Raw genomic sequence first — 13,496 nt, 5'->3', positions numbered from 1 at the left:
CGCTGGCTTGTGGCCTTCTGAACGACGCCCGACGACATCACTGCTGCTGGTCTGGTTGCTCCAGACTGGCTCTTGCTCCCTTCCAGAAGAGGAGCACCCCGGACCCTCCTGGTCCACTCAAGACGCCATTTTGAGTCCACCGCGTGGGCTTGAATTAGCCAAGGCTTTGTTGCCCAATCCTGGGTACTTCGACGCCGACAGCTTCATCCATCGTGGGACAGCTCGCCTCTCCATCCTGGTCGCCGACAACGCCTCCTGGTCCGTGAGATCTGCAGAGCACAGCGTCGCCCACTCACCTAGTCGAGGTGACTACCATCCGGTGCCCTCCTGGTGCCCACTGACTACTGGCTAGTAGTCACGAACTTGGTCCCCTCTGCTTTCAGGTGTCATCCATCTTCTAGATCCAGGCTTGGATCACTTCGAACTCTCTTCACTGGTCGCCTGCCAGCATCTTCCTTCCAGGCTCCTGGTTTGTCAACGAGGATTCCCGACGTCTTTTGAGACATATGCAGCTGCAGCCCCTGGGCTAGGTAACTTCGGCATTTCGGTGCCCCAGCATAGCCTCACTATCCAAGGGTCAGGATCCACTGTCGTTTTCTCCCTACTAGGTCGGGTTCGCCCGTGAACACTAACTTTAACTTTACTAGCTATCATAGACTTTGTCCCGCATCCCGCGTGAGAGTGCACACTCTGCACCCGAGTCCCCTAGGTCTCCTAGAAGTAATCTAACGATTCCCTAGTCAAGTCCTAGCGATTCCAAAGCCTATTAGTACTGTACTTACCTGCTAGTAATTTCGCATTCCACTTTTAGAGTATATGGTTTTTTGTGCCCCTCGGGCATTTGTATATACTGTGCTAACTTAAGTATTTTCGTAAGAGTTTTGTTGTGTGCCTAGCACCCTGTCCTCATAAAGAGTACAGGGTTGTTGTGATTCTAATAAATACATTGTTTATTTTCATAACACTTGTGTGGTGTCCTTTCACTGGGTGTTCAAGGGGTAATGTGATGGTAAAACAGCTGGCTTAACACGCCCTCTAGAGTCTTAGCCTTAGACTGCTCGTATCCATGCTACTAGGATAGCTGGTCTATAAGGTTGACTTACAACCAATCATCAATAAGGGTTGTTTGGACTGATATATAGTGATCACTAGAATAGTGAGCACTGCACATCAGGCCAACTTCTCATAACTGTCCACCTAAGTTCCCATGAAAAATACCTTTGGACAAGGTTCCGATTTAATTCCTTTTTTCGTATAGTCTCATTCCCAAGACTGCAGGACTGGTCATCTCCCATCACGAAATGCCCATGTGATGGCCTATCTCCCCAGTCGACGCTTCATGTAGTGCAGTTTTGCAAACACTACGAGGTTCCTCGCAAGCGTTGGATTATTCCGCTCCTGCGAAAAATGGGTCTGAGAACTTGGCGCCCGGCTTACCTGGCGTTGCAATATTTGGAATCTGAATACTTAGCAAAGTGTGTAGCTAATTTCCTAAAATCATGTATTAAACATCGATATAACCTTTGATTAATGCAATCTTCACTTTTCCAACTCTCCAGAATGTGTCAATGTATTTTTCAATGTCAGAATATCACTTGCAACTTCTTTTTTTCAAAATTTTAAACATTTTAAATTTTGTGATGTATCTATTCTTCCCGCTGGTCGTTTCTTTTATGGTTTTGCATTGTATTATTTATTTGTTATATGTATTTTTTATGGCTACGAAAATCATGGTAACCGAATAAAAGTTTTATGACTGACTGACACCTGTGCCCCGCACAGTTAAAGGTTACAGGACCTCTTCCCTCCTGAGATCCCCAACTACAAAGCCAACAGACAGAGTCCTAGCCAAACCTTCCCTGCTCAATGACCTCAAGCAAAACTGGCTATCCCTTGGAAAACAAGATGCTTATCACAGACTGGCCCATCCCCAAAGGAATATCTGCAGCACGATGAAAACAGCGAAAAGCGCAGCGGGGGAAAATACAATTGCTTCTCTTAAAGGATGCAGGAACTACAGAAAAATGTTTTGAGGCCAAGAAAACCTATTAAGTCACATAGATTATCTCAGCTAACAATACAACACAGCTTCTCAAATCCTCCCAAGCTCCCACATCGCCAACTCGGACAATGAAATACCTTTCTTCCAAGATGTGTGCAACAGCTCTGCAAGATATTCTCCTGAATGATCAGCACACTCTGGGAGAAAATATCCAGGGCACCCAGGAGGACATGTGTTTCCGGCTTTCTTTTCACTCCAGGAATGAGACTCTTCTTCACACTTTATGGGGAATGGAGGGACCTTGTTTTCTGTAATAAAAGTAAAGAGGCTTCAACAAGACATTCAAGTTTAGAAGCAGGCATCTTATTCAAGAGAGAACTCACTCAGGGGGGTCAGTTCACATATGCAAATGTGTCAAAGAGCCTGGTAAGGATTTCTTTCCATGCTTTATTCAAGGTACTGACTGATAACCTTACATGCATATACCTATGAAAGGGTCTTCTCAGGTACTGTCGGTACCAACAAAACGACCCCCCTAATAATGGAAACACATACAAGAGCTCATGAATACAATGTTCTCAACTAAAGCTCCAGTTTCTGCTTCTAACCAGGTAGAGCATTAGATGTCCCCAGAGGATAAAGTTTCACCTGGTTTAAACGCCAGCAAGTGCAGGAAAGCTACAGTTTGATTGGTGCGGTCACAATAACGCAGGAGTAGGATGGCCAGGATTCGCCCAGACGGTCCGGGCTTTAAAAAGGCTTCTCTCGACATGTGAACACTTTTTGCAAAAGAAATATATATATATATATATATATCTCCACACACGGCCCCGTTTCTTTTGAGCGAGGGTCACATCTCAGTGCAGTGTTGGATTATGTTAACACGGGCCCTGTTATCACCCCAGCTTACATGTTTAAAGAATCTTCTGCTGTGATGCATTGAACATATCATGAGTGATGTGATCTGTGAAGTAATTAGCAGTGCATGGTGAGGGTGCAAGTTATAGTGGGAGAAGTCCACCTATATGTATTTGGGGAGGGAGTTTCAGGACACAGGAACTAGCTCCCGAATCCTAAAATGGCTGCCCAACATTTTTGTCAATGTTATTTTGTTGATGTTTGGCAGATATGATCATTTAATATGCGAGATCCCACGGGCGTCTCTCCACTAGATATCTTTAAAATATAAAAGCCTTTATTTCTCAAAAAATACAGAACAGATTTATACCAAATCACAAATGCACGATTTCGGAGTTAAACTTTGTGGCAAATTTGGTGTATAACCCCTTCCATGCTTATGACGAGCTCAGCTCGTCCTGAGGCACAGTGGAGCTGTGCTCATGACAAGCTGAGCTCGTCATAACTGCCGCGGCCCTCCCAGGCGAGAGGGCGGAGTCATGCCGAGTCCAGCTCGTCAGTATTGCAGCGCCGCGCGCGTTCCCTCCCCCCCCGCACCGCGGGGAATTAGCCCAGCGTGGAAGGGGATAATTCTGTTCACCCATTTCGGTTGTACGTCGTCTAGGGTTCCTATGAGAAACTGCATGTGGAAAATGTGTATTAGGATCACCCCACCTTTTTTCTCGGCCCCTGCTTTACAAATCACACTGAAACTTCCTAGGAAGGCGCCGTGAGGGATGATTTTTGTTTTGTGGACAGTTTTATGAAGATTGGTCAAACATTGCCAAATTTATTAGCAAAACAAACAATGCCCTATCTAGGGAAAGTTTGATCTAACTATAACCAGTCCATAATTTGTAAATAATGTAAGATCCGGGGCCCTTATCAGGAGGCCACTGTAGACTGCGCCACGCATTGCCCCTGCAAACACTGCCAATAACAGTAACAACACAATTACTATTGGACTCTTAAAAGTGTGACAGTTCAGACAATTCCGGCCGCCTAAAGCTATAAGAATGGTGCAGAATAGTAATTAGACTAAACGGCGCCACCATCTGGTGGACTGTCATAAATGTCGGTGCACTAGAAACCACTGCCTTAAATTAAGCATATATATATATATATATATCATATCTATCAACATCTACATGAGCCCCCTTGCGGCCGTCGCACGCCAGCACTACCTCAACATCATCTCTTACGCCGACGACACCCAACTGATCCTCTCCCTCACCAACGACCCCGCCACCGCCAGAACCAACCTACACGAAGAAATGAAAGACGTAGCCGAGTGGATAACGAACAACCGCCTGAAACTGAACTCAGATAAGACGGAAGTTCTCATCCTGGGATCCTCGCCCTCTGCCTGGGACGACTCCTGGTGGCCCCCTGCCCTGGGCAGCGCACCCAAACCGACAGACCACGCACGCAACCTGGGCTTCATCCTGGACTCCTCCCTCTCCATGACCAGACAAGTCAACGCCGTCTCCTCATCATGCTTCAACATCCTCTGCATGCTACGTAAGATCTTCCGGTGGATCCCCACCGAAACCAGGAAGACGGTCACCCAGGCCCTCGTCACCAGCTGTCTGGACTACGGCAACTCCCTCTATGCCGGAACCATAGCCAAACTTCAGAAGAGACTCCAACGCATCCAGAACGCCTCAGCACGCCTCATCCTGGACATCCCCCGACACAGCCACATCTTCGAACACCTGAGAAACCTGCACTGGCTCCCCGTCAGCAAGAGAATCACGTTCCGACTCCTCACCCACGCACACAAAGCTCTCCACAACCAAGGCCCAAGATACCTCAACGACCGTCTGACCTTCTACACTCCCACCAGCCAGCTACGATCGACCAGCCACGCCCTCGCCGCCGTCCCCCACATCCGAAGAGCCACAACGGGAGGAAGATCATTCTGCTACCTGGCTGCAAAGACCTGGAACTCCCTCACCATCCACCTCCGCCTGATCCAAGACCACCTCTCCTTCAGGAAGCAACTCAAGACCTGGCTGTTCGAGCGGTAGCAGACCCCCTTCCCCCAGCACCTTGAGACCCTACGGGTGAGTAGCGCGCTATACAAATGCTTGGATTGATTGATTGATTGATTGATTTATATACATATATATATATAAATATATATAAAATCAAAAAAAAGTCCTGAGCTTAAGGAGGCACTCGGCAAACAATCAATTCCATGGCCTTACGCGTTTCAGGGCGCCTGCCCCTTAATCATAGGCTGTTCATCAAGGTGTGCCGTGCTGCTTGCGCTTTTTTTAGGTTACCGCCCTCTGGTGGGCTTTCTCTCCAGTGAGTGAATACTACTGCATTCTGGTTCCTGCAGTTCATCGCACAGCACCATTTTCCTTTGGTGGAAAGTGTCACCTCAAAGTTATTTAAACACATTTCATACCCTCCAGTGGGTTACAGGAATCCATGTCGACTTGTAATTTTGAAACCTTCTGCCCCACATTCGAGGCTCGGCATGATTCCAAACCCCGCCGGACCTCTCACAGTACACGAGGTGGTTCCATCACTCAACGCCCGGACTGCCGCGTGTTGTATTACCAAAAAAACGTCCTGAGCTTAAGGAGGCACTCGGCAAACAGGTAACTTTATCCAAAGCATTTATTTCAAGCCGATTTGCATTCTGTTTCAATTCCATGGCCTTACGCATTTCAGGGCGCCTGCCCCATAATCTGAGGCTGTTCATCAAGGTGTGCCGTGCTGCTTGCGCTTTATTTAGGTTACCGCCCTCCGGTGGGCTTATATATATAATATACATAAATATTCACTGAAAAAAACATAGGTTTCAGGGACATTATAGTTAGTTGGAGATTTCACTCGTACAAACCCATAGAAATTCGGCAGTTATAGTTAGTAGACCTAACTATAACTCGCGCCCCGCAATGCACTGCTGATAACGTCACATATTACATCACACATGGGGGGTGAGGGGGAGGGGAGGCAGCCGAGCACTTTGCCAGGGTCGGTTTTGGTTCTCAGTCCGGCCCTGCCCAAAGGAGATGGCCATGCCCCAGTGATGGGGTCACTGGGGCCAAAAATGGCCTGGGATGGGGGGCGCTCAGCCCGCTTCCTTTTAAAAAGAAATGTGTTTTTTAGATGGGTGGGCCACAGGGGATGAGGTCCCCAGGGCCAGAATCGTCCTGGGAAGGGGGGCCACACGGCTCTAGCTCCCTTAAAATAAAATATTTTAAAAATAAATAAATGGCCCGGAGGGTTACCGATCAGCCCCCCGCGTTGAAAAGAAAAACATTGGCTGAGCCCTCCCGTTTAAAAATCTAGACAAAGGTCCAGCCCTGATGGATGGTGTTCCTGGGGCATACAGCGCCCTCTGGAGGGGTGGCCACGCACCCCCTTCCATTTTGTTATAATAAAAGAAAATGGGTGAGGCCCCAGGGAATGGGAACCCGGGCCCAAAAAGATCAAAGAAGGGGGGCCACAAAGCCCCCCTTCTTAAAATAACCACAAAAAAACAAAGCCAGCAACTGGCAGGAGGCCCCACCCCCTTTCTCCCCTACTCTGCAAATGCACCTCCTGTTGCGCTCTTGATTGGTGGATGAACTCCCCTTCGCTTTTGAGGATCCTTAGGGGCCAACTAGCCCACCTGTTATCTCCAGTAAGCCCCACACAGTGGAATTGCTGAGAGGTGGTCGGAGGCCATGCACCTTCTTCCACCATTCTGAAAACGGCTCTCGGCGCACGACTGGTGGGGCAATGAGGTCCCCTTGCGTCCTGAGGGCCTCAGGACTAAAGTGAACTTCATCCCCAAAACAGCAGTGCACCAAAAGGCGTGCTTAGAGTGGTGGAGAAAGGGGGAGTGGCCTCTAAACAACTCTCAGCAATCCAGCTGTGTGGGGCTTACTTGAGGTAACAGGAGGGCTAGTTGGCCCCTAAGGACCCTCACCATTAGTGATGTCATCAGTGTTGTCATTTGAGATGTCATCAGTGATGTCACTGACCATGTCAGGAGTAATGTAATATGTGAGGTCATAAGCAGTGCAGTGCGGGGACACGAGTTATAGTTAACTCAGTTAACTACAACAGATGATGGTTTGGTACGAGTGAAATGCCAGCGTAACAATAATATTCCTGAAACCTTTGGGTTTTTCTGTGAATTTCTAAGTATAGATAAGTGAGTATGTGTTAGTATATGTATGAATAAGTGAGTGGGTGTGTCATATAGATACGCCTTGCCTATATGCTGTGTTAAGTTAGGATGAGCTTATTAGAAGTTTAAACACCATTTTTTCCTTTCTGCTACTTTTGCACACGACACATAAACTGTTGTTTTAGCTTTGAGCCTTGTAGAGCGCTTTGATTCACACGAGAATAATATGTTATTACTGTGATATCAGCTTTGCTTAGTGAACTGTGTCTGTACAGTGAGTGCTGAAGCCTTCAAGGATAACTCGACACAGTGGTAGTTGTGAGGTCTGATCTTCGCACCTTCCTAGGCATAACATACATGCAGCGGCAGACAAATTCTGGCTTTAGGCACGTTTTATATTGCTTCACGCAGCGCACCCAGACACACTTGATGGTGCTTCGCATGCAGAGAGCTGGTGGAAGATGAAGTGATCCCTTACCACTAGGATCTTGAGGTATGGGGCCGCCCTGCTAAAACCCAAAGAGACCTTCTTAGATATAATATAATATACTAGATAGGGAGGGTGAAAATTAGGTGTTGTTAAACCCGATTCATTTCAGCATTTTAGCATTTTGTCACCTTTTGCATTCTATGGACTAGTAACTATGCTGATTACTTTGCTTCTTATAATATGTTTGTTTGTATTATCTAAGATACTGCTCTTGAGAACCCTGCATTAGTAAATAAACATTTAAAATATGCTTGAGTCCTCATTTACTCCCTGTTTTGAATTGAAATGATTGTATAACGAAAGAGTGTTCATGTGTTCCACGTTACCTGAGGTATTCTAAGTTCATGTTCTGGTTTGTCTAAACATTGGGAGTTTGTAATGACCAATGAGACACTGTAGCTAGTCAGGTAAGGGGATTTTGGGTACTAAGGTGAGTTTTGGCACACCCTAATTCACTGAGGTTCCAAGTCTCTATGCACAGTTCTGTAGGAGAATAGGATCCCTGCTACAGGTGTGTGTATAACTGTATAGGTGAGTAAGTAATGAGGCTGGTCATGTATGTGTTACTACAGATGGGGATTTTTTAAAGTAAGGCTTCAAACAGCACTCAAACAGAAAATCAGAAAAGGAACTGCAGAAAAACTACAATAAGCAAAATAAAAACATTATCTTAAAAAGTAAGAGGTAAAAAATAAAGGCCAGAGCTGAAAACAAATGGACTAGGCTAGTGCACAGCCTTGTGGATGATGTTAAACTGGTGGTCTAGCAGGGAAAGAGGAAGAGGGGTCACCTGAATTCATGTGGAGCATTTGCTTGACTTTTTCTGTATAGAAAGATTTAGCCTGTTTACCCCTTGTTTACGCACTGAATCATATTGTAACTTTCAATATTCATTTGAAACATGTTCCTGCATTCTACAAGAAAAGCAATAACATCCTAACAGATGTGAAGCAAAGAAGATCTTGTGGCAGGTACAACAGTCTCATCACCTCATAAGAAGATGTGTGACATCATGAGAAGGGATCCTGGGACCATGAATGTATCACATCGGAAGAAATTGTCCCTTTGCGGAGAAAAGACCTCTCTGCATCTAAGCGCAGAACAAAAGAAGTCTTGCTTCAGTCAATCCCAGACCTAGAAAACTATCACCATCCAATCCTAGCCCAAGAACATGCCATCTCCAGCCAACCCAAGCTCACGAAAAGGACATTGCCTTCCAATCCAGGTAAAGAAAAAACCTGCCTCCTGTGATCCCTAAGAAAGCAAGGCCATCAACATCAAACCCAACCCAGGATAAAAGGCATCAATTCCAGAGTAAGAGGCCTTTTACATACAATTACAAGCCATGGTACAGACTATCTTCATCCTCACATCAAACAGCAGTTCCCTTTCTACCAGCACAGCACAAGCAGATAGTACAAACAGATCTTAGAAGCTTGTGTCCTACCCGAGTTGCCGTCCGTGCTACTTTCTCCAACTTCCAAACCAAGGTGAGAAATGTAGGCTAAAACTGGCTGCTCCTCTTTCCTCAAACAATAGAAATCATGCAGAACATTTATTTTATTTATTTATTTATTTAACTTTTAAGGCGCTCAGCTACCCACAAAGGGTTTCCCGGCGCCAAGGGACAGAATTAAAGAAGAAAGAGAGAACAACACGAATCATTGCTGAAAGAGCCATGTCTTAAGTCCTTTGCGAAAACTGAGGTAAAGAGTTTCAGTTTTCAGAGCGGTGGGCAGGGTATCCAGATCTTAGGGCCTAAGTGGGAAAACGAGCGACCGCCCATTATAACTAACTTAAACCGAGGAATTACAAAATCACCTTTGCAGGAGGATCTCAGAGAACGGGTGGGATGATAAGCATGAATCAGTTCCTGTAAATATACAGGGGTAGTGCATTGTGTGATCTTGAATATGTAGCAAAGGGCCTTAAACTTAATTCTGCTAGCAATCCTAAGCCAGTGGAGGTCCTGGAGAGATTGAGGGATGGAGACTCTCCGTGGAACATGGCAGAGGAGACGTGCAGCTGCGTTCTGCACAACCTGAAGCTTTCTGAGGGTTTCTTGGTCAGCTCCAAGATAAAGAACGTTACCGTAGTTCAGGCGTGAGATAACTAAGGCCTGGACGACCGTCCTTTGTGTAGAGGCAGGAAGCATCCATAAGATTTTCTGGAGCCATCTTAGGATGGTAAAACATGTAGAGGCCACTTTTACTACTTGCTGCCGCATAGAGAGATTCTCATCAATGAGAAATCCGAGGTTGCGAACCTGGGCAACAGGTAGGGGAGGAGAACCCATTTCTTGAGGCCAATGTTGGGGGCCCCAGAAGTTCTTCCCCTTGCCCAAGATAACAACCTCTGTCTTGTCCCCATTAAGTTTCAAGAAGTTGTTGCGCATCCATTCAGAAACTTTATTCAGTCGTTGTTTCAAAACTGAAATGTTGCCATCTTTCACAGTAGAAAGAGAAAAAATAATTTGTGTATCGTCAGCGTATGAAAATAGAGAGAGGCCCGCTTTCTTCATAACGGTGGCCAGGGGTCTAACATAGATATTACAGAGTAAATGACTCAAGATAGACACCTGCGGCACACCATACGCTGAGGAACACATTTTGGAAGAGTCTTTCGTAGAGAAAACCTGGAAGGTATAGGCCGTCAAGAAAGGAGGCAAGCCAAGGCAGGGCCCTCAACTCCGGAGAGATGTGAGAAGGATGGAGTGCGACACAGTATCAAAGGCCACACTCAAATCAAGTAATATGAGTGAAGATGTCTCTCCGCGATCGATACAGTGATGCAGTTTCTCGGTGACTCCAAGAAGAGTAGTTTCAGTGGAGTGATTGGCCCTAAAACCGGATTGGGATGGGTGAAGGAAACCCAGACTTTCCACATAATGAGTTAGCTGGTTATTAATATGTCTTTCCAAAAGTTTGGAGAGTACGGGTAACAGAGAGATAGGCCTAAAGTTAGATCATTTGGTGGGGTCAGCTCCAGCCTTTTTTAAGAGTGGAATAATCATTGCGTGTTTCCACTCAGGCGGAACAGAGGCCTCTCTCAATGAGGAGTTGAGGAGCTCTTTCAAAACATTAAGGGAGTTTGGGCAAAGTTGCGTCAAGATTTTAACAGGCAAAGGATCACGTGGAGAGCCCGATTTAATACTTGTCAGACAACTAAGAAAAGATGTATCGTCAAATGGTAGCCAGCCATCAAGATTAGCCCCTGAGTCAGGCACGCCTCTATAAATGGAATCAGGTTCCGTGGAAGGTGGAGGGGGAGGAGAACCCGAAGAAGCGTAGATGAGCTCAACCTTCTCTATAAAAAACTCGGCAATAGAGTCACATTGCGCCGCATCAAAAATCGGTGGAGTAGGGACAGTGTCAGATCCAGTCAACTTCTTAACGACCGAGAAGAGAGTGCGCGAGCAATTTTGGGCCTGTGTGACAGTAATAATAATAATAATCCACATTTGTAAAGCGCACAATCACCCGTAAGGGTCTCTAGGCGCTGGGGGCCGTCGGGAAGATTAAGCGAGCTATTGCCCAGAGTCACATGGTGCTGGGCTAACCTGCCGCCGGAGCCGGGGATCGAACCCTGATCCCCAGATTCCAGCGTCAGTCGCCCTGGCCGCGGCGCCACACCTCCCCCCCACAGTAGTAGCAATATACGTCGCTCTAGCCGATTTACACAACTTGTGGTATTCTTTAAGGTAACTTTTGTAATCGGTTCTGCAGGCAGAAGAGTAAGATTTCCTCCATTTCCTTTCAAGAACTTTACATGTAGATTTCATAATTTTTAGGTTTTCCGAATACCACGGGGCAGGGGGACGGTAGGGCATGAAGTATTTGGACACAAGAGGTAGGGAAGCGTTAACAGCATCAGTAAGCCAGTCCGAAGTAGCAGAATCAAGTAAGGACAATGGCAAACGAGTGTCCGGCAAGTTCTTAGATAAGAGAGTGTTAAAAACCTCAACATTGAGTGTGCCCCAACGTCTATGACTCCCATGCGAGACTAAACAGGCCCTGTTCTCATCCCCCGAGATCGTCAAATGAAATTGGACGGCAAGATGGTCAGACCATTCCAGAGGGAGAGCAGAAAAGCTACAATCAAAAGGGAGATCAGAGAGAATAGGATCAAGGAGATGTCCTGCCGTATGTGTGGGTCCCGAGTTACGTAAGGAGATGTCAAGGGCCTCCACGTCGGACAAAAAAACCTTACTGGTGTTGCATTGAGAATTTTCCAGATGTAAATTAAGATCCCCAAGAATAGTAAAATGTGCAGCTTTTAGCAGGAGGGGGGCAATGGCAACAGAAAAGGAGGCTGCCCATGTGCCTGGATTACCCGGGGGCGATATACCAGCAGACCGGACAGGGTCAGCTGGGGATTAACTGCAAGTTTGAACTGAGCAGCTTCACATCCCTGGAGGGGCAGAGCTGCAAATTTACAGCTATAAATAGCCTTAAAAATGATCGCAATGCCTCCTCCTTTCCCTGTATCTATGTCCTTTCTAACTATGACATAGTCAGAGGGAAGGGCCACAGCGACATCAGGTCCAGAACTGGCGTGCAGCCAAGTTTCAGTAAGAAACACAGCATCAGGTTTCTCCAAGTCAAGAAGATCAAAGATGTGATTTGTGTGTTTAGGAAGAGATCTACAATTTATACTCCAGAACCGAAAACCGTGGCAAGCAGGAGTCGGTGTTTTAGAACGTATTCTTGTCTGGAGGCTTGCTTCCGACCGTAGCCTGCTATTTAGCATCCTTCCTAGCGAGGATCCACAGCTAGAACATTTAAAACCATACATGGGGAGAACACATGTTTTACATTGAGAGGGCGGTCGGTGTCTAAAACGCTGTAACTCTGTGGCAGTATAGCTAGTGCGAGTGATGTTACTTACAAAGTTTGCAGAGTTTAGAGCAGGGTTTCTGGCTGCTGGGCGCAGCAGGACCCGGACGGGCGCAGCCGGGCTTGCTTCTGGCGCGCCTCTGGCGTGCCCGCTGTGCACATGCGCTAGTATCTGCCTGTTTAAATAGCAGCGCAGAACAACTAGCGCGACAACCATGATGGCGCTCACCGAAAGCCCTGAAATGAAAAAGGACTATCGGTGGGACGCTGACTGTCTCGTGATCGCTAGGAACAAAGTGCAGGTAAGAGGAGAGCAAAAACGAGTTTAAAACACAATTATTACACAAGGGATCTTTAAAAAAAAGGCGAAATTAGTTTATGTGCAAAAAGGAGTGGAGAGCTCCAAGCTTTCCTTTTATAGTGCAAGTGTGCGGATTAAATACGTAAAACACTCTGGGCAAAGCACAATCAGCAAGGGGTCCGATCGGACTCTATTGCTCAATAATTGTTCTATGACTTTGAAGGTTCACACATTTCAAAACAGAATGTAAACCTCGGCGATGAGGCAGGTACCTCATCACTCTAATATCTCGTGGTAATGCCGATGTATATCAGCGTTTGTCCCACTAATGATCAGTGGGGTTGCACTGTTCAGGACCTGAAGAGAAGCTTGAGTTCATGTGAACTGGAATGGAGGTAGCACAACAGATACTGAGGCCTAACTCTGGCTATTCTACCCTACATGACCATTCACATGCTTGCGCGACTCTTATCTGGAACCATGAACAGCACCAGCTTTTTACCAAGTGCGAGCACTTCTCTTTGGTTAGTAGACGCTACAGTTGGACCACAGGAGACACCTCAGTCTTTTCTGTGTCCTGGTTATGCATGTTTTCAACTGTGCACATTTGCCAAGTAATTCTTGCTGAAGAGTCTGGGTCTGCAAGTGTGCGCCTATCCACCAACGCTAGCCAGTCGGAGTCTGTGTGGTACGATTTGGCGTGTAAGGAGTGTAACTCAAGGAGCGCGAGCGTGGCTTCTGCGTTGCTGGTCATTTTTGGGGTTTTGGTGGACTTCATTACCATAGCAGGATTGTTGCTCTTTTTGTAGCATCTCAATGGGCACACTTTCGAGTAA

The 13,496-nt window shown here is 46.5% G+C and overlaps 1 protein-coding gene across 3 annotated transcripts in view; it reads right to left on the bottom strand.

The window, feature by feature from the left end:
• Positions 1–13,496, bottom strand: part of LOC144799517 (uncharacterized) — a 119,861-nt gene that overhangs the window by 88,425 nt on the left and 17,940 nt on the right. For all 3 annotated transcript variants that reach the window (XR_013603827.1, XM_078670875.1, XM_078670876.1), the window contains exon 4: positions 2,140–2,310. Coding sequence is in view for 2 of the 3 variants with exons in the window: in XM_078670875.1 (XP_078527001.1) it covers positions 2,140–2,310 (171 nt within the window). In the remaining variant the exon portion in view is untranslated. The remainder of the gene's footprint in view (positions 1–2,139; positions 2,311–13,496) is intronic.

The sequence above is a fragment of the Lissotriton helveticus genome, chromosome 12, assembly GCF_964261635.1.
Source record: "Lissotriton helveticus chromosome 12, aLisHel1.1, whole genome shotgun sequence".
NCBI lineage: Eukaryota > Metazoa > Chordata > Amphibia > Caudata > Salamandridae > Lissotriton > Lissotriton helveticus.
The sequence above is the reverse complement of the archived record's forward strand: the minus strand, read 5'-3'. Positions and strand labels throughout refer to the sequence as shown.